At 49.4% G+C, this 24,015-nt stretch overlaps 1 protein-coding gene across 2 annotated transcripts in view; it reads left to right on the top strand.

The window, feature by feature from the left end:
* Positions 1-24,015, top strand: part of COL26A1 (collagen type XXVI alpha 1 chain) — a 132,669-nt gene that overhangs the window by 83,238 nt on the left and 25,416 nt on the right. For both annotated transcript variants that reach the window (XM_084763619.1, XM_084763620.1), the window contains exon 4: positions 23,167-23,228. In XM_084763619.1, the coding sequence (XP_084619745.1) occupies positions 23,167-23,228 (62 nt within the window). The remainder of the gene's footprint in view (positions 1-23,166; positions 23,229-24,015) is intronic.

Consider the following 24,015-nt stretch of genomic DNA (forward strand, 5'->3'; position numbering starts at 1 on the left):
ATCCCTGAGAGGCCTGTAGGATTGTCACAGGAAGATGATCCCTGAGAGGCCTGTGGGATTGTCACAGGAAGATGATCCCTGAGAGGCCTGTGGGATTGTCACAGGAAGATGATCCCTGAGAGGCCTGTAGGATTGTCACAGGAAGATGATCCCTGAGAGGCCTGTAGGATTGTCACAGGAAGATGATCCCTGAGAGGCCTGTAGGATTGTCACAGGAAGATGATCCCTGAGAGGCCTGTAGGATTGTCACAGGAAGATGATCCCTGAGAGGCCTGTAGGATTGTCACAGGAAGATGATCCCTGAGAGGCCTGTAGGATTGTCACAGGAAGATGATCCCTGAGAGGCCTGTAGGATTGTCACAGGAAGATGATCCCTGAGAGGCCTGTAGGATTGTCACAGGAAGATGATCCCTGAGAGGCCTGTAGGATTGTCACAGGAAGATGATCCCTGAGAGGCCTGTAGGATTGTCACAGGAAGATGATCCCTGAGAGGCCTGTGGGATTGTCACAGGAAGATGATCCCTGAGAGGCCTGTAGGATTGTCACAGGAAGATGATCCCTGAGAGGCCTGTAGGATTGTCACAGGAAGATGATCCCTGAGAGGCCTGTAGGATTGTCACAGGAAGATGATCCCTGAGAGGCCTGTAGGATTGTCACAGGAAGATGATCCCTGAGAGGCCTGTGGGATTGTCACAGGAAGATGATCCCTGAGAGGCCTGTAGGATTGTCACAGGAAGATGATCCCTGAGAGGCCTGTGGGATTGTCACAGGAAGATGATCCCTGAGAGGCCTGTAGGATTGTCACAGGAAGATGATCCCTGAGAGGCCTGTAGGATTGTCACAGGAAGATGATCCCTGAGAGGCCTGTAGGATTGTCACAGGAAGATGATCCCTGAGAGGCCTGTGGGATTGTCACAGGAAGATGATCCCTGAGAGGCCTGTAGGATTGTCACAGGAAGATGATCCCTGAGAGGCCTGTAGGATTGTCACAGGAAGATGATCCCTGAGAGGCCTGTGGGATTGTACACCCAGAGTCCAGTGCTCTGGCTTCATGTCTGTTGATGTGACAAGAGACTAGCGAAGGAAGGGGTTTGTTTAGGCCTAAAGGTCACAGTCCATCGCTGAAGGAAGTCGGGCCAGGCACTCAGACAGGAGCTAGAAGCTGAAACCACGGGATCCGCTTGCTGGCTCACTCACAGGCTCATACTTAGCGTTCTTATATAGCGTTCAGGACCACGTGCCTAGGGAATGGAGCTGCCCACAGTGGGCTGCTGGGCCTTCTTGTAAAACCACACACAGACATATCCACACAGACCAACCTGATGGGGCAAGTCTTCAGTTGAGACTCCCTTGTCAGCTGACTATGCAGCGTTCTGTCGACATAGCAGACTGGGCTCAAGTTCCAGCCCTGCCATTGGCTTCTGCGAGATGAGCTGTCCCACTGACACAGTCCTGGGTGAAGCATCTGTAGGAAGGGAGCTCCGTGGCTGTCCTTTCGACAGGAAATAAACGTAAGCCCGGAACGGAATGGTTAAATTTCAAATGAGAAAGGGCACTACTTTATAACAGAAATGGATGCCTTGAAATCGGAAATAGCCTGATTTTTAAACCAGAGACAGCAGTATTTAAAACCGGAAGCAGTGTCGACTAAACCAGAAATATTGTTGATTCACATCAAACTCTTTTGCAAGTATCTTTCTCTGTTCTCTGGTCCAGAGCTTGACAAAAACAAAGCCTGAGAGAATTCACTGAATGGCTTTTTTTTTCCCCCCTGCTTAGCTACAGGAAAAAAATTGGTTGTGTTTCTCTGGGATTGTTGGGAAAATGTATTGGTTGAGGGCCCTACAAAGAGATGGGGTTGATCCAGCCTGCGGAAGGATGTCCTGTCTCTGATTTGAAATGCTGAAATCCAGCATACACTTAGCATTTTGAACATTTTGGATTTTCAAGCTCAATTGATAAAGTCAAATCTTTTTCCCCCCCTCTTTGGTTTTTCGAGACAGGGTTTCTCTGTGTAGCCTTGACTATCCTGGACTCACTTTGTAGACCAGGCTGGCCTCGAACTCACAGTGATCTGCCTGCCTCTGCCTCCCGAGTGCTGGGATTAAAGGCGTGCACCACCACTGCCCGGCTTGATAAAGTCAAATCTTAACTCCAAAAAATGTGAAACATTTCTAGCCCCAAGTTTCATTCATCTAAGGGAAACCAGACTTGTAATAGACTCGTGTGGTTGGTTTTTAGAATTAACTTAGAGTCACACGGTGTAAAATTAATTACTGTGAGGTGACTTGGATGTTAGTACAATCACTAAATTGTTCAGTTGCTACCTGTGTTTTGTCCTAAGTCGTTTCTGTTTTACATTTGATTTTTAGTGAGTGTGAGTGAGTGTGTGTGTGTGTGTGTGTGTGTGTGTGTGTGTGTGTGTTGTGTGTGTAGTAACATCTCACTTGGGGGATTTTGATTTGTACTAGGCATCTTTTCATATGTTTGTTGGAGAGAGATCTATACAGAAATATCTTTTTAACCTTTTAAAATTGGAGCTGGAGAGATGACCCTGTGGTTAAGAGCACTTGCTGCTCTTTCAGAAGACCTGAGCTCAGGCCCCAGCAACATGTCAGGCGACTCAAACCACCTTTACTGAAAGTAAATCAGCTCCAATGGATCCGGTGCCCTCTTTTGGCTTTCTCGGGTACTGTGCGCGTGTGCCCGTTGCTTACTTTTTGTTGCCAAGCTATAAGACAGGACCCAAATATTAAGATGCCATCAGACATGTGACTTGTAAATGTGTCCTCCCATTTAAAACCTTGTCTGTTCACTTACTCAGTGATGTCTTAAGGTGTGCAAGGGTCTCTGTTTTAGTCTTAGTTTCAATGAATTTTCTCTTTATGTCTTGTCCATACGAGATCTTTCTGTAAAGTTCTGGTTGGCCTAGTACTCTCTGTGTAGCTTAGACTGTGCTAGAGTTTGTAGAATCCTCCTGCCTCAGCCCCTTAAATGGTAACATTACAAGTGTGTATCACTACTCATAACTAACAAAAGTGAGTTCCAGGTTTCGTGAGACCCTGTCTCAAAAATAAGCTGGAGGGGCTGCAGAGATGGCTCAGTGGTTAACAGTGTGCATTACTCTGGCAGAGAACCCAGGTTAGCTTCCCAGAAGCCATGTCAGGGGCCTCACAGGCACCTGTGTAATTCCAGCTCCAGGGGCTCTGGCCTCCCAGGGCATTTGTACTCATGTGCATATACACAAACAAAATGAATTTTTTTTTTAAAGTAAGGCAAGGTGTAATTGAAGAAGATACTTGGAGTTGACTTCTGGCTTCCACATTCACACACAAATAAAATTACAAATGGAGCCTGGTGGGTGGTGGCGCACACCTTTAGTCCCAGCACTTGGGAGGCAGAAGTAGTTGAATTGCGGTGAGTTTGAGGCCAGCCTGGTCTACAAAGTGAATCCAGGATAGCCAGGGCTACACAGGGAAATTCTGTCTTGAAAAACCAAAAAAAAAAAAACAAAAACAAAAAACAAAAACAAACAAACAAAAAAAAACCCACAAAAACCAATCCAAAACAACAACAACAAAAAATTACAAATGGATGGATTTAATTTAATTTCATACCCCATTTTAGACAAAAAACCTCTGTCTTGTTTACTAAAACATGTCCCATTCAGAAAAATCTTGCTTATTGTGGTTCTAGAGGGTTCAATAATCTCATTAAATCTAGATCTTAGGTCTTACAGATAAAATAGTAGGATGAAGAGAGAGCCCTAATCCTTGTCAGGTCTCATTTCTTGTTGGGGAGGTGTTGCTCTACTCTGCTCTGCTCCGCTCACTCCTGCCCCTGCCCCCTACCGCTCCCCTCCTTTCCTTGTTTCTCTTGCTTTAGTTTTATGCAGATAGGGTCTCATGTAGCCCAGACTGACCTGAGCTCACTTTGATCTGAAAGATGACTCTTTCTTGCCTCTTGAGTGCTGGGATTACAGATGTGCACACATCTGGGGTTGCTTTCCAGTCTCCCAGGTGCTTGGCCATTGTGTGGGTCAGTTTTAATTGTCAGCTTGCCAAATCCTAGAGTCACCTGAGAAGGGCCTCTCATATTGAAGGATTGCCCAAACTAAACAAACTGTCTTGTTGGCCTGTCTATAGGGAATTGTCTTGGTGGTTTATTGACGTGGGAAGACCCAGGCCCTTGTGGGCGGCACCATCCCCTAAGCCTTGATCTAAAGAAAGCTATCTGAACAAAAGCAAACCAACAGCTCGGGGCATTGATTTTCCTCTGCTCTTGACTGTGGACATGAGATGACTCCATTACATGTGATTCCTGCCTAGATTTCCCTGCTATTATAGACTCTAGCCTGAAATTATAAAAAAACAAACAAACAAAAACAACAACAACAAAAACCTCCCTTTCTTCCTTAAGTTGAGTTTTGGTTACAATATTTGATCACAGCAGCAGCAGAAAGGAAACTAGACACCTACCCACGAGGGTGGGCCAGCCCTTTCTCAGCTGGACGCTGGGGACAGCTACGCTTAGTCTAGATGGGGCAGCACTTCATTCAAAACCCCAGGCAAGGGCCACTGAGATACCTCATGGAGGAGAGGCGCTAGCCATGCCAGCATGCTGAACTGAGTTCAATCCCTAGAACCCAGGTAAAGAGGCGGGGGAGGGGGGGGAGGAAAGAGCTGACTCTACAAAGTTGTCCTTTTACCTCCACACGTGTGTGTGCCTGGCACATGCAACAATAAGTTAAAATTTAAGAACCGTTGTGCCCCCCCCCCCCAGTATTTCCTATGAGGAGAAGAAACTGAGGGCAGGTTGAAATAAAAGCTCAGCTCACTTCCTGTCAACCAGAAGCCCCCCACTTCTTTGCTTCACCTGGGAAATGAGGCTGAACCAAGACCCCATTGAGGAAATGTGTTGGCCCCGGAGACCTTCAGGCTTCCTTTGCAATGGAGGAACAAAGGCAGCCTCCGCTCCCTCCCACAGGCGGAGAGAGCCCGTGCCTGCTCTCCGCAGCTGGGGCTGAGTCACCCAAATTCTTTTATGATCCATTTTCTGGCCCTCAACTCCTATTTTCTTTGGACATCTGAAGTCTATCCTAAATTTCTCCTGCCTAATTTTAGTCTCTGGGAACTGAAGCCAGATGGTGTCGGACTGAGTTTTCGTTGTCGTTGGTCTTTCTAAGCCGGCCTGTGTCACCCGTTCCCTGCAGCTGTCTGTCCCGTGGGGGGATGTGTGTGGCTGGGAGATACTGTGGCCATCACCGCCAACAGCACGGGGGACCGAGGAGTTTGCCTTCTCCGTCATTCATTGTCACCTACACACAGCCCCTAAGAAAGTCCTTTGAAAGGCTGAATTGGTGGGTCAGAGGCCAGTGAGAGATGTTGTTGTCTCTAAAGACAAGCCGGTCAGCGAAATGGTTCAGTGACTACGGGCACGTGAAGGCAAGCCTCATTACCCCAGTTCAATCCCCAGGAGCCACGTGGTTGAAGGAGAGAGCCAATTTCCTTACTTCCTCCTATGTGCCACACCATGTGTGCAGATGCACGAGCATGCATACACACACACACACACACCCGTGAGGCTGACCTCTGAGCTCCACTCATGTGCGCATACGAGCATCTTCACACATCCGCTTGCCTGCACGCATGTCCTGCACGCATAAATGTGCACACAAAGACATAAAGAAAGAAAGGAAGAGAGGGAAGGAAGAAACAAAGGCAGGAGACTGTGAGGCAGTGGGAGCCATCAGCCGGTTGGGCTTGGAGCCTGGGTAGCATCGTGAACCAGCTGTGTCAACTTGACCACGCTACATCCCTTCCCGAGGAGTCACAGTCTTTATCTTAAATCAGGTTTCCCCTCCTTTTTTCACAACGAGTGAGCGAAGGGCACTTGGCCCCCCACCCCCACCCCTTTGCATTTGTTTGCATCTGGCCTGCATCCGGGCAGTCTTTGATCCGGTACACTGTCCTGGAGCTCCATCCCAGGGCGGGAGGACAGCCTTCACTGGCACTGGGCTGTAGCTGAAGATGCTGTTCAGTTTGCTGACTGTGTGCCTAGTGTGCACAAAGATCTGGGTCTGACCCACAGCACAACACAGATCAGGCATGGTGGTGCTCGGCTATAGCCCTAGTGCCCGGGAAGTGGGGGGCTGGAAGATCAGGAGTTCAAGGTCCTCCTTGGCTGCGCAGTGAATTTGAATTCTGCTTGGGTCACATGGGACTCCCAACCAGATGATGAGGAAGAGGAGGGGAGGAGGAAGAGGAGGAGAAGGCTTTGAGCCAGGCACTGTGGCATAAACCTGAAAAATTAAAATCATAACAAAGCAAGCAGGGACTGCCTGTAATGACACATGCCCACAGTCCACCTATAATCCCAGTATGGTGGAGGTAGAGGCAGGAAAATCTGAAGTTCAAGGTCAGACTCAACTACACAGTGAGTTTGTACTACACACATAGGAGTCTGTGTCAAAAACAAACAAACAAACAACAAACACCTGTGAACCAGTGTGAGAGAAAAATAGAACAATGCGAAAGAGCAATGATTCAGGGACACAAATGGACACAGAGGAGAGAACAGAAACGGTTCACAGACTGTGGGACCATACCTCGGCTCTCAGCAGTGTGGCAAATACAAATTCAGGACCTGGAGAGATGGCTCAGCACTTCAGAGCGCTAGCTGCTCTTCCAGAGGACCAGAGTTTGGTTCCTAGCATTCACTGCAGGTGGCTCACAACTGCTGTAACTCCAGCTCCCATAGATCTGATGCCCCCTTCTGGCCTCTATGGAAGCCTGCACTCATGTGCACATACACACAGACACAGACACATTAAAAATAAAGTCACTGGGCTCTGGTTATGGGTTTCTTTCTTTCTTTCTTCCTTCCTTCCTTCCTTCCTTCCTTCCTTTCTTCTTTCTTCCCCCTCTCCCTCTCTTCTTCCTTCCTTCCCTCTCTCTCTCTCTCTCTCTCTCTCTCTCTCTCTCTCTCTTTCTTTCTTTTTCTCTGAGACAAGATTTTACTAGGTAGCCCTGCCTGACTTCAAAATTATGATCTTCCCACCTTAGTCTCCCCAGTGGTGATATTACAGGAATGTTAAAAAGAAAATGCAAATTCAAGCCGCACCAAGATGCCTTCTCACCCTCACCAGGTTGGCAGTGATGTTGAAGACAGTGGCCTCCCCAAGCTCTGGATACAAGCAGGGAGGGCACTCAGTGCTGGAGCTGGCAGGCACCATTGCCCCAGCTCATCTTGACTCTCTTGCTTAGGACTCAGCCAGGGATGATCTAGCAGGCAAGGAAAATGGGCAATAGTCAGGAAAGCAGTGCCGTTTGAGTGTGTGTGTGTGTGTGTGTGTGTGTGTGTGTGTGTGTGTGTGTGTGTGTGTGTGTGTGTGTGTGTGCAGGTGGAGAGTGGAGGTTGACATCAGATGTCTTTGTTCATTGCTCTCCACCTTAGTTTTAAATATTTAATTATTTCTAAGTATGTATGTATGTATTATGTATATGTGCAGTTCCTATAGAGGCCAGAAGAGGGCGTTGTAGTCTCTGGAGCTGCAGTTACTGGCGATTGAGAATCACTGCGATGGGAGGCTAGGAACTAAACTCAGGTCTTCAGAACACAGCAAGTGATCTTAAGGGCTGAGAGATCTCTCAGGCCCTTCACCTCATAATAGATAGGGTCTCTCATTGAATCTGGAGCTCACCTATTCGGCTAGGTTGGTTGGCTGGTGAGCCCCAGGCATCCTCCTGTCTCCGCCTCCCCAGGGGTTGGGATTACAAGTGTAGGCCATCATGTCAAGCATTAGACCATCAATCCTGGAGATCAAACTCAGGCCCTCAGGCTTGCAAGGCAAGCACTTTCGACGGCGCCGTTTCCCTGGCCTCTGCGTGGGTCTTACTCCAGGATCTGCCGGTGGCTGGGTCCCGTCCTCCCACAGCGCCAGGAAGAACACAGTCACTGGGACAGAAGAGATGCGCAAAGGGACTCGTCAGGACCTGTCTGTCCATTTTGCCCTTCTCTTAGATTTGAGCAGACCCTCCTCACCCCCCCGCTCCCCCCCCCGAGGAATCTGCAGGCTCACCATCCCCCACGCTGTCATGGAAATCCTTCCAGATTCTCCCACGCTCCAGCCCAGCTGCGAGCAGAGAGCCGGCATCCCACACAGAAGCAGCCCCCACTCCCCCCACCAACGCTCCGCTTCTAACCCGAACCTTCTCCAGGCTACCTCTAGGTGAATCCAACTTGGCTCCCAGAAGCCCCCGGGGCACGATGGGGTGAAAGCTTCCCTTTTTTGCCTTAGAAACCCCCAAGCTTCATTTTTCTTCAAAGTCAGACACAAGTGTAGGTAGAGAAACGGGAGTGTTGGGTTTCCAACTCTTTTATTCTCTCTCTGAGCTGTGTTATGTCTCTTCCTGTCTTTGCGTTAACTGTGGGGTCCACGCTGCCTTCTCCAGCTGCGAGAGGAGAGGATCGTGGGAAAAGTCCTTTTGGAAGCGCTGTAACTCTCTGTAGCACTGCAGCAACTCATCCTTGCTAGGCTGTAAAGGGCTGGAGTGGAGAAGGGTGAATAGGATGTCTGCGCTTTGTTGGCCACTACTCAAGTGCGATAAACCAGGCTCTCTGGTGCATCACTTCCTCCCGATTTGCCAGCCAGCGGAAGGTCCTCACCATGGTGAGTTATCCTTAGCGTGGACACAGCAGCTGAGGGCCCAGGGGCTAAGGAAGTTCTCGCCAGCCTTCCTCCTCATCAGTTTGCCCAGAGCAGGATCCAGGGGGACTGACTTAACTGCTAGGCACCCAGGGAAGATGCTGCATAAAGGTCTTCACTGTTCCAATGTGGGGCTTAATTTTATTCATTACGTTTATTTATGGGGAGTTTCTCTCCTTCGACTAATATCAGACTAGTCAGTAAGCACCTTGTCCTGATGATGATGATGATGATGATGATGATGATGTTTTGTTAAATTTTCTCAAGCTAGAGTCATGTGAGAGGAGGGAAACACAACTGAGAAATGCCCTCATAAGACTCCCTCTGTAGGCAAGCTGGTGGGGCATTTTCTTAATTAGTGTTTGATGAGACCTGGCCCATTGGGGGCAGCGCGATGCCAAGGTAGATGGGCCAAGGCTGTGTAAGAAAGCAGCTGAGCAAGCCATAGAAGCAAGCAGTAAGCCGCACCCCTCCATGGCCTCTGCATTAGCTCCTGCCTCCAAGTTCCTGCCTCAAAAAGCAAGCACAAATGGCATCTGAGAAATAACAGATCTATCTATCTATCTATCCATCTATCTATCTATCTATCTATCTGAAGGAGCCAGAGACTAAGCACTGTGGTACTTTTGCAGAGAACCTGGGTTCTAATCTCATGGCCCCCATGGTGGCTCTTAACAGTTCCTAACTCCAGTTCCAGGGGATATGATGCTCTGTTCTGGCCTTCTCAGCACCGCACACACATGGTGCACATATGTACATGCAAAGTCTCATACATGTAAAATTAAAATAAATTTAAAAGCCAGTGTGGACAACAGGCTTGGTAGCAAACACTTTTACCTTTACCCATTGAGCCATCTCACCAGCCCATGGTGCACCACTGCTAGAGAGAAAGAGAGAGGGGGGGGGAGGGGAGAGAGAGAGAAAGAGAGAGAAAGAGAGAGGGAAGGGGGGAGAGAGAGACAGAGACAGAGACAAAAAAGAAAAAGAATGATTCCTAAATTAGAAGCTCAGCATGAGGCGGGCAGTGGTGGTGCACACCTTTAATCCCAGCACTCGGGAGGCAGAGGCAGGCAGATTGCTGTGAGTTCGAGGCCAGCCTGGTCTACACAGTGAGTTCAGGACAGCCAAGGCTACACAGAGAAACCCTGTCTCAAAAAAACAAAACAAAACAAAAGAAGCTCAGCATGATGGTGCAGGCTGTAATCTCAAGATACTTGGAAGGCTACTGCAGATGGCCAGGGAGGAGCTGGGGGCATGGCTCAATGGTAGACGACTTTCTTAATACGCAGGAGGCCCTGGATTCAATTCTCACCATCCAAATATTATTATTAATAAGGATACATTCCTTTTTATTTTCTTTTCGAGACGGGATTTCTCTTGTGTAGCGGCTTGCCTCTCTGTGGCTGTCTGTCCCAGTGCATCCTGGTAGCTTCCCGCTGGAACTTCCTGGAGCGCTAATGCCTCCCCTTGCAGCTGCTCTGTCCCCACAACAGCTGTTCTGCATTTTCACCTAGACACAGGAAGGGCTTAGATTGCAGCCATGGGGATTTAAGACAGAGGTAAAGATGATTTTGATAGCAGAGTTCATACAGCCTGGTTTATGTCAGGACAGACAGGATGGGGAGGGAGGAAATAATCTCTTCCAGTTGCCTGAGAGGGTCCAGCAGCCAGCCTACGTGGAGAGGGTAGAGGTTACAGCGAAGGGACTTCACTGGACAGTGTCTCAAGTGTCAGATCTACGATTAAATCCCATGTTCAGTGCAAATTTATCTAATCTCAACAACTGCCATTGAGGCCAAAGCCTGAATCAGGCAGCCATGGTGGTTAAGACCTCAGACCACCTAGGTTTCAATCGGGCTGTGTGACATTGGATCAGTTAACTAACCTCTCTGGGCTTCGTTTTCCATATCTGTAGAGTGGAGCTATTCATGACCGTCGCCTCATTTTCTTGAAAACATTATGGTTCTTGATGGTTTGATGGCTCCATGGGTAAGGGAAACTTGCTGCCAACCTAAAGATATGACGTCAACCTTGTCCAACTTCCATCCACACACAGGCTGTCATATGTGCATGTGCGCACACACTATACTCTCAATAAGCAAAATGCAACAACAATTTAAAGTATGATGGTTCTCAATCTCCTTGGGAGAAACAGAATCAAAGCATTTCTTTGGAAAACCTGGCACTATCTCCATAGGTAGTTTAGTTAGTTGTATCTCTTTTGTGCTGGGATTAAAGGCCTCCCGAGTGCTGGGATTAAAGGCCACTATACAAGATTAACTGAAATATATATAGGACTGACACATTCTCTTGCTCCCTAGGAGTAAGTATGCCCAACTCAGTAGAAATCCAAACTGAGATGGGGCCTGGCAAGGCAAGCCTGTGGTCCCAGTTACTTAAGGCTGGGACGTGAGGATCAAGAGCCTGAATCCAGCCTGGGCAACTTAGTGAGACCCTGTCTCAAAATTAAGAGAGCTGGATATGTGGCTCAGTGGTAGAGCACCTGCCTAGAATCCCCCAGTGAGGGGCTGGGGTGTGACTCAGTGGTAGAGCCCCTGCCTAGAATCCCCCAGTGAGGGGCTGGGGTGTGGCTCAGTGGTAGAGCCCCTGCCTAGAATCCCCCAGTGAGGGACTGGGGGTGTGGCTCAGTGGTAGAGCCCCTGCCTAGAATCCCCCAGTGAGGGGCTGAGGTGTGGCTCAGTGGTAGAGCATCTGCTTAGAATCCCCCAGTGAGGGGCTGTGGGTGTGGCTCAGTGGTAGAGCCCCTGTCTAGAATCCCCCAGTGAGGGGCTGGGAGTGTGGTTCAGTGGTAGAGCACCTGCCTAGAATCCCCCAGTGAGGGGCTGTGGGTGTGGCTCAGTGGTAGAGCACCTGTCTAGAATTCCCCAGTGAGGGGCTGGACTTGGCTCAGCAGTAAAGTGTTTACCACACAAACATAGAGACCAGCATTCTATCCCCTGACTCTTGCATACTGATACACAGTTGTAATCCCAGTGCTGGGGAAGCTGGGATAAGTGAGTCCTTAGGACTTGCTGGCCAGTCAGCCAACCAGTCAGTGTTAAGCCAGTAAGAGACTGTGTTTCAAGAAAGGAAATGAAGGAATAAAGAAAGAAATTGGATTGTGTCTGAGGAATGACAGCTGAGGTTGTCCTCTGGCTTTCTTACACACTCACCACACATGCACATACACATCCCTGGGGGGCTGGTCATCATCATCATCATCATCAGGACAAGGTGCTTACTGACTAGTCTGATATTAGTGGAAGGAGAGAAACTCCCCATAAATAAACGTAATGAATAAAATTAAGCCCCACATTGGAACAGTGAAGACCTTTATGCAGCATCTTCCCTGGGTGCCTAGCAGTTAAGTCAGTCCCCCTGGATCCTGCTCTGGGCAAACTGATGAGGAGGAAGGCTGGCGAGAACTTCCTTAGCCCCTGGGCCCTCAGCTGCTGTGTCCACGCTAAGGATAACTCACCATGGTGAGGACCTTCCGCTGGCTGGCAAATCGGGAGGAAGTGACGCACCAGAGAGCCTGGTTTATCGCACTTGAGTAGTGGCCAACAAAGCGCAGACATCCTATTCACCCTTCTCCACTCCAGCCCTTTACAGCCTAGCAAGAATGAGTTGCTGCAGTGCTACAGAGAGTTACAGCGCTTCCAAAAGGACTTTTCCCACGATCCTCTCCTCCCGCAGCTGGAGAAGGCAGCGTGAACCCCACAGTTAACGCAAACACAAGAAGAGAGGCAACAGCTCAGAGAGAGAATAAAAGAGTTGGAAATCCAGATGCTCCGGTTTTGGACAGCAAGGACTTTACCAATAGAGCCATATCTCCCTACACCCTGTTTTTGCTGTTTGTTCTGTTTTGTTTGAGACAGGGTCTCACGTAACCCAAGATTTAACTTGCCCAGTAGCCTTGACCTTCTCACCGTCCTGCCTCCACCCGCAGGTGCTGGAATTACATGCATACACTACTACATTGGTAGGAATAAAGCCAAGGACTTTCTCAGTGCTGTGTGAGCACACTACGTGCTGAGCTATAACCCCAGCCCCCCCTACTCCCCTGCCCCCCCCCCCGTGTGTGCCGGCTAGCTTTATGTCAATCGGATGCAGGCTATAGTCACCTGAAAGGAGAGGACGTCAACTGAGAAAAGGCTCCTGTAAGGCCCAGCTGTAAGCCATTTTCTGACTTAATGATTGACAGAGGGAGGGCCCAGTCCATGGTGGGTAGAGCCATCCCTGGGCTGGTGCTCCTGGGTTCTACAAGAAAGCAGGCTGAATAAGCCACGGACAGGCAAGCCAGTAAGCAGCACCCCTCCATGGCCTCTGCATGGGCTCCTGTCTCCAAGTTCCTGCCGTGTTTGAGTTCCTGTCCCAACTTCTCCTCGGTGATTATGATGTGGAGATGTAAGGCAAAGAAACCTTTTCCTCCCCAAGCTGCTTCGATCCTAGGTGTTTCATCACAGCAATAGGAACCCTGAGACACCATGGTTGTCCATTAAAAAGCCTGCCATGTTCCTTCTTCGGCGTGAACTCAGGACTTTTTTTTATTGGAACGTGACAATCCGAAGCTACCGGACCCACTTGAGCAGGCAGGTGTCCTCAGAGTGGCAGTGGGCCCACAGTGGGGAAATCACAAAACCAGGAGCTCAGAGTTGGAACTAAATCTGGGTGTTTGGATCCTGGTCCCCCTTGCGACTTGTGTTTAAAACTAGCTTGGCGTCTCAGGGGCTGAAGCAAAGCACCAAAGTCGAGACTGACACCACGGCTCAGTGGGTAGAGTTCTTCTTAGATGGGGGAGGCTCTGGTGTCCATCACCAGCACTGCGTGAACAGGGCATGGCCAGTGCATGCCTGTAATCCCAGCACTCGGGAGGCAGAGGAGGCCATCAGGTGTTCAGAGCCATTCTCAACTACATAATGAGGACCTGGCTACACAAGACTTTATCTCAGAAAAAGCAAATGTAAGGAGTTGAGGCGTAATTAACAGTACATACCGGCCCCTCTAGTGTGCTTTGTATTGCTGTGATAAACACCACGACCAAAGGAAACTTGAGGAGGAATGGTTTGTTTCGCTTTACACTTTTCAGTCCTTCACAAAAGGAGCCTGAACAGGAACTGAAGCAGGAACCGTGGAAGAATGCTGCTCACGCACTTGTTCTCAGCCGCACACACTCACCACATACCCGGGGGCGGCACCACCCAGAGTGGACTGGGCCCTCTCACATCAATCAATCCCAGAGACTTGCCTCCAGGCCAATCTGAGGGAGGTATTTTCTCACCTCAGGCTCCTTCTTGCTAGACAACATGAGCTTGGTTCAAGTGGACAAAAAACTAACTAGTACACTGCTCCTCCAGGGGGCCTGTGTTCAGTTCCAAGCCCCGCCCCCAAATCAAGTGGCTCATAACTGCATATAAGTCCAATTCCAGGGGAATCGGATACCTTCTTTCTGGCCTCTTCAGGAACCTGTGCTCATGCAGTAAAAACACAGGCAGACCTATATATAAACAGGCTTTTTTTTTTTTTTAAAGAAAAAGAAATAACAGAGGCAGGGCAATCTCTCTGAGTTCAAGGCTAGCCTGGTCTATATAATAAATTTTAAGACAGCCAGGCCTACATATCAACAACCATGTCTGAGAGAGAGAGAGAGAGAGAGAGAGAGAGAGAGAGAGAGAGAGAGAGAGATGGTGGATGGAAATGGGAAAATTAGACACCCCTTTCTCCCTTTGACTTGTCCTCAGCCAACACAACAACTTTAATGAGGTAGAGATGGCCAACCCTATTTTTAGACCAGCAGATTGAGCCAAGATGTTTCATCACTCACAAGTTCTATAAAAAAAAAAAAACAAAGGGGGGAAACGTGCCCGTTTTAATGCAACTAACTATTTTTGGTTTTCTCCATGTTCTTTTTATCCCTGTATATAATTGCAAACAGAATAAAGATCCAATTTTGTCCTTTTTAAAAATATAGCATTGATGTTTTTTTCCCACTTAAAAATATAATTGTGTCATTAGGCTGGGGTGTAGCTTAGTGGGAGAATGCATATGAAGCCTGCATGAGGCTCTGAGTTTAAATGCCAACACCAAAAATAACATTTTCAAATTATATCATATACGGGGTAAAGTCAGTTCTTCAGGCCTTCAGTGTTTTAAAAAAAAGGAAAGTGGGTGATGGAGACCCTATCATACTTGAAGCTCTGGGTATCATCCCCAGCATTGCCGAAACCACACCTGATGGCACGCGCCTGTAATTTAGCACCCAGGCCGGAGGATTAGACATAAAAGGTCATCCTTGGCTCCGTAATTCAAAGCCATGTTGAACGCCCCATTTTTGTACATTCACATCTTATGTTTTCTTCTCTCTAGTTTACTTCTCTGGGTGATGTTCATACTTCACGATCTTTCTCTGAGAGGAGGCACGTGAAGTTTGAATACATTTTTCAAGGTTGTGCATATCTAAAACAAAGGACTCCATTATAGTAGCAAATCTTGAGTGTTAGTTGTGCTGGATATAGAATCTAAGCCAGCAGACCATCTTTCTCAAAAGAATACTGTTACCCTCTGTTTTCCCCTCCATCTGTTTGTTACTATTCAGGATTCCAACGCTAACCTGATCTCTGATATTTCCCTTGGTTTCATTTTGTCTTCGAAAACATTTATTATTTTTCTTACCTGCGAGGGTCTGAATGTTCGCAACTCTATGCCTTTTTAAAGATTTGCTTTTATCCCTAATTTTCTCTCTAATTTTTCCACATCCTTTTTCCTTCCAATTTTGTAAAAATATTCCTATGGCTCAATCCTTTACTGGTTTTTCTTTCAGCTTTTTAAAAAAATTTCATTTCTTAACGTGCGTTTTTGTTCTCCTGGTGTGATAAAAAATGCCCTAACAAAAGCAACTTTTGGAGAGAAAGGCTGTTTTTGTCTTTTGTTTTGTTTTTGATTTTTGTTTTTGTTTTCTAGAAGTATGGTATGGGAGAGAAGTCAAGGTAGCAGGACGTGAAATAACTATTTGTGTACCATCTTCAGTTAGTAAACAGCAGTGATTCCTCCAGTGCTTAGCCCACTGTCTCTATTTTACACAGCCCTGGATTCCTGCCTAGGGAACTGTCTCACCCACAGTCAGTGTGGGTCCTTTCCCTATCAACTCACTTAGTCATGGTAGTCCCCCACAGGCTTATGCAGATGTCCATCTCCTAGTGATTGTAGCTTCTACCAAGCTCAGGGCCTGTGAGTCGCTCAGTGGGCAAAGCCTGAGGTCCTGAGTACAGTCCCTGGACATACATGGCAGAAGAAGAGAACCAACTCCTGCAAGCTAACCTTTGACCTCCACACGCATGTGACACACATATGCACACACAAAGTAAATACTATTTCTAAAAAAAATCACAACGGAATACAGCACAGTCCCATATTTCTCTAAGGATACTTAATAAACCGACTAACATTGTGGTTTTTCCTTTAGGGTTTTGGAGGACTTGTTTGTTTTTAAAATTTGTTTGTTTGTGGGGTTTTTTTTTTTCGAATTTGTGTTTTTCCCTTTTGGTCCTCGGTTAAATAATGGCTTTTGGCTCCCATTTTAGGGGCCATATTTATGTGTCTAATGGTCGTTGGGCATAGCTGGCTTTTGCCCTCTTAGAACTTGGGGCTTCTCTGTGAGAAGAAGGTCCTGCCGTTCCCAAAGCCATGACGCCTCCAGGTCGGACTTCTTAGGCTGCTGGGTTTCCCCGAGAAAGGAACCTTATTAATGTGGCATAACCCTTGCATCTAGCGGGACCCCGTCTCTCTTGACACCCTTCCTCCAACGCAGCGCGGACTATGCTCAGAGCGCCCCCTAGCGTTTGTCTTGCGGCGTCCTCTCCCTTGCGCAGTGACCATGGATGAAGAGCGTCTCCTTTCTGTACAACTAGCAAGGGCTGTGTCGCTCCCCTCTTGGCAATGGCGTCTTTCTCCCTGGGCCACAGTTGATGTTTCTAAGAATGAAGATCAACTGTGAGCCAAGGGAAGAGGCAGGGAGCAGGACAGTCTGGAGCCAAGACTGGGAGACTGGGAGCAGTTCACGTGGTGCCACCTGAGGAAGGAGGGGAGACCAGAATGGATGGATGGAGTATGGTCCAGAGAGAGGGGCTATGGCGTAACTGAGGAGTACGGCGCGGTAGGAGGATGTGCATCTCCGATGAATGGGGTGTGGCTCAGTTGAAGGGTTTGGCTACCATGAAAGGAGGTATGGCCAGTAGGAGGGATGTGGTCCAACGGCAAGAGATGTGGCCCAGCTGTAACAGGCGTGTTCTAATAGAAGGGTCATGGTTCATCGGAAAGAGACGGTGACCTAACTGTAAAAGAGAGTGTCCCAGTGGGAGGGAATATGGCACAGCAGCCTGAAACTCATAATCCTCTTGCCTCCGCTTCTCCAGTCTCCTACCAGCATGAGCCACCACAACTAAGTACTTTATTTATTTATTTATTTTTTTGATACAAGGGTTCTCATTGGCCTGGGTCTTAGCAAGTTTGGTAGGCTAGATGGCCAGTTGGCCCCAGAGGGCACAAATGGGCACCATTTACATGCCTGTCTTTTTCAGGTGGCCTCCGGGGATCGAACTCAGGTCCTCACGCTTGTAAGCCGAGCACTTTACCGAGAGATAATCTCCCCAGCCCTGCCTGGGGCAATTATGATTGGCAGGGATCAGCAGGTTGTCTCCCTGGCTACGTTCTAGACACTGGGAACGTCCCTGGTCCAGCTCCTCCTGGCCTCAGTGTCTTGTGGCAATAAGCAGTCAGGCCTGCATAATATTACTAAAGGCCACTAAGGCCCAGAGGCAGGGGACAGGACCAGCCCCATCTACGCCGCTTAATAATTAGAGCAAAGTTAAACAAACAGGCTTTAACTGCCTGCTGGTGACATATTCCAGGGGACTCATAAAACAGCCAGATGTGGAAGGCCTGCTCGGGCTGGTGGCATGAGGTGTCCAAGATGGCCGGGCCTCTATGACATTCCTCTGAGGCTAGAGAGTGGGACATGCCTCACCCATCCCATGTCTTCCAAGAGCTGCTGCGCACCTGCCAAAGCCAACCAAAGCCAGAACAGACTGGGTTGGGCCCAACACATTTCCAGGAACAGGTCCCTGCAGACCTTGGGCCCCCTCCCTCAGCTGCCCTCGCCCCCCTGCAAAGGGTCTTATTTGTTGCTCTGGACCCTGGAAACAGCCCTCAGAAACCTTTAGAGGCCTCAGGAATGTGCTGTTCGCTGGAAGGACGGAGGCTCTAACTCACCACAAGGCAGGTCCACTGTGGCCTTTTGGCTCTTACCGGTGGCCCCCTAGGGTGGGGTGGGGACCTCCTAGTCTGGGCACAGGGTGCCAGACCTCAAGGTGAAAAATCATTGTTTTGCGGCACAGGCCAAGCAGAGTGTGGCGGTGTGTGCTTTGAGTCCTAGCACTTAGGAGGTAGCAGGAGGATCAAACGTTCAGAACCATCCTTGGCTACGTAGTGAGTTCGAGGCCAGCCTGGGCAACATAAAACCCTATCTCAAAAAAAAAAAAAAAAAAGTCCAAAGTCCCACTGCCTTGAGGTCCTGGCTGCTGGGAAACCGAAGAGCCCCTACACATACTGTCCAGCTACCCACAGCCATGAGAGTCGACTGAACTCCACAAAAGGCCTCATGGATATCACAGAGCCTGGGGTGGGGGCTGGGGGAGGGGGTGGGACTTATGGGTGGGGTCTTTTAGGGAAAGGGTTGGGGGCTAGGGTGGGTGTGAGCTGCAAGATATGATAGGATTGGCAGGTAGGGGATGGGGAGGGTGGGTGTCGGGTGTCGATAGAGGGTACGTTTGGGAGTTGGGTCAAGGATGGGTGGAGATGGGGGCGGGCGTAGGGAGAGGATAATGCGGAAGAGTGAGTGAGATGGACGGATGAGGAATGAGTACGGGGATAGATGAGTGAGCAGGGTATCAGAAAGGATGGGGGGGATGAGGGGCGGGGGAGGGGATGAGGGGCGGGGGGGGGGATGAGGGAACGAACGGGTGACATGGTTGGGGAGACACATGGGAGATGTGTAGGGAGCAGGAAGGTGATGGGGGAAGGTAAGGTGGGGGATGGGCATGGGTGGGGATGGGCGAGCACTTCCGTGTGGCATGGGTGAGGGCGCATGGCGGATGAATCAGGGGCGGGTGAAGAGGGCACGGGTCGGGGGCTGGAATGGCGGGCCGACGGTTCTGTGCCCCTTCTGGTTCTTGGCTCATCCCGTCAAGGGCCCAGGACCCCTCGGCTGTGACAGAGGAAGGAGTCACCAGGAGTCCTCTAGGCCCCCTCTCATGCTGCAGACCCCCGTTTACTCACACACGCACAAGCACACGCAGACCCGACGCAAGGGGTGGGTCTCTCGGGACCCAGGGTATCACCGGGGGCCTTTCTAAACTCCAGTGTCCGTGGCCTTTTGTTTTTTTTGGCTGGTCCCATCCCTGAGAGGTCCCTGCCTTCTCCTCTTTAACCTCACTTGGGTCTAATGGCTATGACCGGCTGGCTCTTGGTTTGCAAGGATGAGACAGATTGCCTGACTACATCCCATCTCATGAGACGTTACTGGCGCAGGCATCTGCTGAGATAGCCTGTATCTTGTCACTTTTCTTCTTCTTCTTCTTCTTCTTCTTCTTCTTCTTCTTCTTCTTCTTCTTCTTCTTCTTCTTCTTCTTCTTCTTCTTCGTCCTCCTCCTCCCTCTCCACCCCTCCCCCTCTCCTCCTCCTCCTCCTTCTCTTCTTCTTCACCTCTAGTTCCCCTCTAGAAGAACATATGCGTTCAATCTGCCACATTTAGCCAGAAAACCGCCTCCCTCCCTTGCTTTGCCTTTGTAAAGTCCTGTCTGTTCTCAGCCTCGGATACTGTATACATTCCTCATTCCTCTCTGTGTTAATAGTCAACGTTTATCCCTCCATCTTTAATCTGTTTTATGTATCAGAATGACATGGAGAGGGGAAAGAGAGTCCTTTTTCCTAAAATCTGTTTATAAACCACTGATGTGGAGCAGTGTGTGTGTGTGTGTGTGGTGTGTGGAACGTTCCATACAAACCATACAATTGCTTCCAGTGAGTCAAGTAGGCTCGGGATCATAGGCCTGGGGCTGGGAGTTGGGGTGGAGGACACAGCCCGACCCGCCTTTTCTCATAATCCTACTGTAACAGACACTTACAGGCACATGCTTGTCATCCCAGCTACTCCAGAGCCTGAGGCAAAGGGACAGGAAATTGTAGACCAGACTGGACTACAGAGTGAGTTCAAGACTAGCCCGAGCAACTCAATGAGACCTTGTTTCAAAATACAAAATGAAAAGAGAGCTGGGGATGGGGGCTTAGTGGTAGAGCATTTGCCTAGAGCCTTCACCAACCCTGCAATGAAGCCTTAGGAATGTAGTTCAATGGTAGAGCCCTTGCCCAGAATCCCCTGGTGAGGGGCTATAAGGGTGTGGCTCAGTGGTAGAGCACTTACTCTAGTTCAATCCCCAGTATCTCAAAACAAAACAAAACAACAATCGGACACTTCGAACTTTATTTGGTAAAAAGCACAGACTCCTTACCTGGGCCCACAAGGTAACTAAGTAAAAGCAGGCTGGTACTTCTGTCTTCTTCCTGCACTGAGTAAGCTGCTACTTCTGTTCATAGGTTCATTAATCGCTCAGGGGCATCCATCTAAAACTTGGTGATACTGATCTAGTTTATCACCCATCCGTAGTGAAGAGTGAAATGACAGCCGTGGAGGCACCTTGCTGTCAGCATCTACACCCTCCTATTCCAGATCCTGCAAAGGGTCCAGTCATTGTGGATCGTAGCCATGGGTCTGGAGAGATGGCTCAGTGGTTAGGAGCGATTGCCATCCTGGTAAAAGACAGAGTTCAGTTCCAAGAACTCATGTCACAGCCTCTATAACTCTGGCTCCAGGATATATGGCGCCCTCTTCTGGCCTCTGTTGGCACTTGTACTCACATGCACATGTACACGCACACGCACACAGACGCACACAGAGAAACAGAGAGACAGGGAGACAGAGATGCACATAAACACATAATTGAAAATAAAATAAATCATTAAAAAAAATAACTAAACCTACAGTCACCTTAAATTCCAGAAAGAGCAGGACAAAGCCCTTGCCCAAGTCCACACAGTTATCCATGAAGAGGAGGCTGAGGCTCGGAGCTGAGGTAGCTCACTTCTGAGAACTGGCTTGTCCCTTCAAGCCACAAGGGCGTCCTTGGACCTCTTCACAGAACCAGACTGAAGACTGACCAAGCAGACCCCACCTTGACCTGGACTGCTTAATTACACCAGCTTTCCCTCCTGCCTTAATCCTTCCTCTTAGGCCAAAAGCTCAAAGACGGACTTGGTGTCACATGACTGCCTTTTCTGTTTCTCTTCCAGATCCCCTCTCTGCTTTTCATTATCGCTCCTTTTCTTTTTGCATCTTTTTCTTACTTTGTTTTCTTATTTTGGTGCGTGTGTATGTGTGTGTCACATGCCCACACGTGTGTGCGTGTTTGTGCTCCTGTGCATATGATTGCAGGGGCCAGCTTTGTCATTCTTCACCTTACTCTCTTGAGACGCAGTCTCTCTCTGTTTTCCTGGCTGGGTTGGCAGCCAGCAAAGCCTAGATATGCTCCTGTCTGTGCTTCCCACAGCACTGAGGTTGCTGGGGTTACAGGCACACACACATGCTTTTTCTTTTTACATTTTATTTATTTGTCTATGTGCACATGTCTGTGTGTGTGTGTGTGTGTGTGTGTGTGTGTGTGTGTGTGTGTGTGTACAGAGGTCATAGGACAACTTGTGGAAGTTGGTTTTCTCCTGCTAAGATGTGTGTTCTGGTGTTTCAACTCAGGTCATCAAGCTTGGCAGAAAGTGCCTGTTGTGCCATCTCATTGGTCCTATGCCTGGCTTTTAACAAGAGCACTGGGGATTTGAACTCAGGTCTTTGTGCTTGCACACTGAGACAAAGCCCAGCTTCTACTGTCGTTGAGATAGAGGCTTACATAGGCCAGGACGACCTTGAACTTTCGATCCTCCTGCCTCGGCCTCTGGAGTGTGCACTGCTATGTCCAGTTTATTTACCCTTTGATTGGCACACCAGGCTGGTGACCCAGCCTGTGCACACTCAAGAGAACTAGTGCTTTTGTCCTAGCACTCACCACACCAGGGGACTGCCCACACCCCTCCACACTGCTCCTGGAGGCCACCTGCCATTGCTCAGGGTTGCCACGTCTCAGCAGCAGCCTGTGTCCGAGGCCCTGGCAGCAACGTAGCGTAGCTATGGAGTTAAACCGCGAAGCCTCCCAAGTCTCTGGGCATCTGTTTCTCCAGAGGAGGTTCCTACAAATCCAGTCTTTGAACTGGGCAAAGGGAAGAAAGCGACGGAGGAGAGACGTGCCTTGAGGTCTAATGCAATCAAAGCTCTCCCGACAAGCAGCTTTGAACCGTCTCTTTTCCACATTAAAGAGCTTCGGTCTGGGGAGACAGACGTAAACAGACAATTAAAGTCCAGAAGAGGTGAGAGCCTAAGGGAGCATCCTGACTGGTGGCTCTGTGTGTGTGTGTGTGTGTGTGTGTGTGTGTGTGTGTGTGTGTGAGAGAGAGAGAGAGAGAGAGAGAGAGAGAGAGAGAGAGAGAGAGAGAAAGAGAGAGACTCTAGTCTGGAAATAGTTCTGTAGTCCAGGCTAGCCTGAAATTGTTAGTATCCTCCTCCCCGGCCTTTCAATTACTGGACTCATAGGTATGAGCCACCATGCACAGACCAGAGGGATTGCTGGGAATTTTGTTGTTTGTGTGTTATTAGATAGGGCCTTATGTATCACAGGCTGGCCTTGAACTTGATACATAGCTGGAGTGATCCTGGGTGCACCCCCTGCCTCCACCTCTTACGCTGAGATCCCAGGCCTACACCACACCTGGCTTTTGCAGTGCTGAGGGTGGAAGCCAGGGTTCCGTGCATGCTAGGCAAGTACCCTATGAGATGAACCCTAGCCAAGTCCTCAGAAGGAGCCCTAAAACCTGCAAACCTAACCTTCACTTTCCCAAAGCCCTCTAGGGCTACCCACAGGCTTCTGGAGACTGCCAAACCCACCTCCCCTAGTCCCCCAATGGGCTGGCTGCATAGTAAAGCTACTTCCTGCCTTGGCTCCTCTGAGGGTCTCAGCAAGTACCAACCACCATGCGGCCTTTAGATCTCCCACTAGATGCCATAACCTTCGCGTGTCCTCCTTGTCTGTCTCCTACCCAGGCTGGCTCAGGCACAGCAGGTTACAAGGAAGACGGTGGGCCTCAAGGATAAGGCCCTGACGGATGGATGGGAGTTTTCCAGGCAAAAATCATTAGAAATTTTTTACGCGGCTGTCACTAGAGGCTATGCCAGTTGCCAGGCGTCCCTCTCCTGGGGGATTTATACTGTATCTTCACCTTGGTCCCCCCCTTCTTTTTTTTTTCAGAATGTATGAACTGTACCCGACTTAGCGACATGAGTGAGCGGCTGACCACGCTGGAGGCCAAGGTTAGATGGGCTGGGTGACATGGGAAGATGGCAGTGAGTGGGGATGGAGGGACACGAGACACAGGCTGGATGTGGCTAGAGAAAGCCTCTTTCCCAGGAGCTGGGCTAGCCTGAGCAGCCTGGTCTCAGACACTGAGAACGAGTGGGGTCGGGTGGCCCTGGGTGGCCTCACTTGGACCAGCCCCCTGAGATAGGAAGAGAAAGATTACTGTCTCAGGGAGTGACCAGTCTGGGGCACTGTGTTCCCAAGGCATGCTGGGAGGCTGGGCAAGTGAAGTCAGAAGCTGTCCCTCCAAAGTTGTGATGCGCTCCCTCCCCCATTCCCACTACTTCTCCCAGCTAAGGACCTACTTGGGACTGGGCCCAGGGGAACTTATGGGAAAAGACTGGGAGGAGAGACTGCCAGATGGATGGGCAAGTCCTCAGTGGGTGCCCCCAGGGACAGAAGGGCTCGTGGCTCGAGGCCCACCCTGTGCCAGGAGGGAACAGGGAACCCTGTGCCTAGGACAGGTGTGTCCACTGGCCAGGTAGCTAGCTGCACAGGCCTTGGGGGTCCCACATTGTGTCCACCAGGGGGTGTGTCGTGTGACAAGACTTTTCCTAGGGAGACACAACACACACAGATCTACTCACCCCAGGTAGGGAGCCTAGGACAGACCGAAGTACAGATACCACCAAAATCCAACTTGGTCATATGATGAGTTTTATTGGGGTTACTCACAGGAATATGGGTGAAGGGCTACTTACAGGAGCAGAAACAGCTCAAAGACAGCTGCATCACCAAAGC

The sequence above is a fragment of the Acomys minous genome (assembly GCF_964271855.1).
Source record: "Acomys minous genome assembly, chromosome: 16".
In the NCBI taxonomy this organism is placed as follows: Eukaryota; Metazoa; Chordata; class Mammalia; order Rodentia; family Muridae; genus Acomys; species Acomys minous.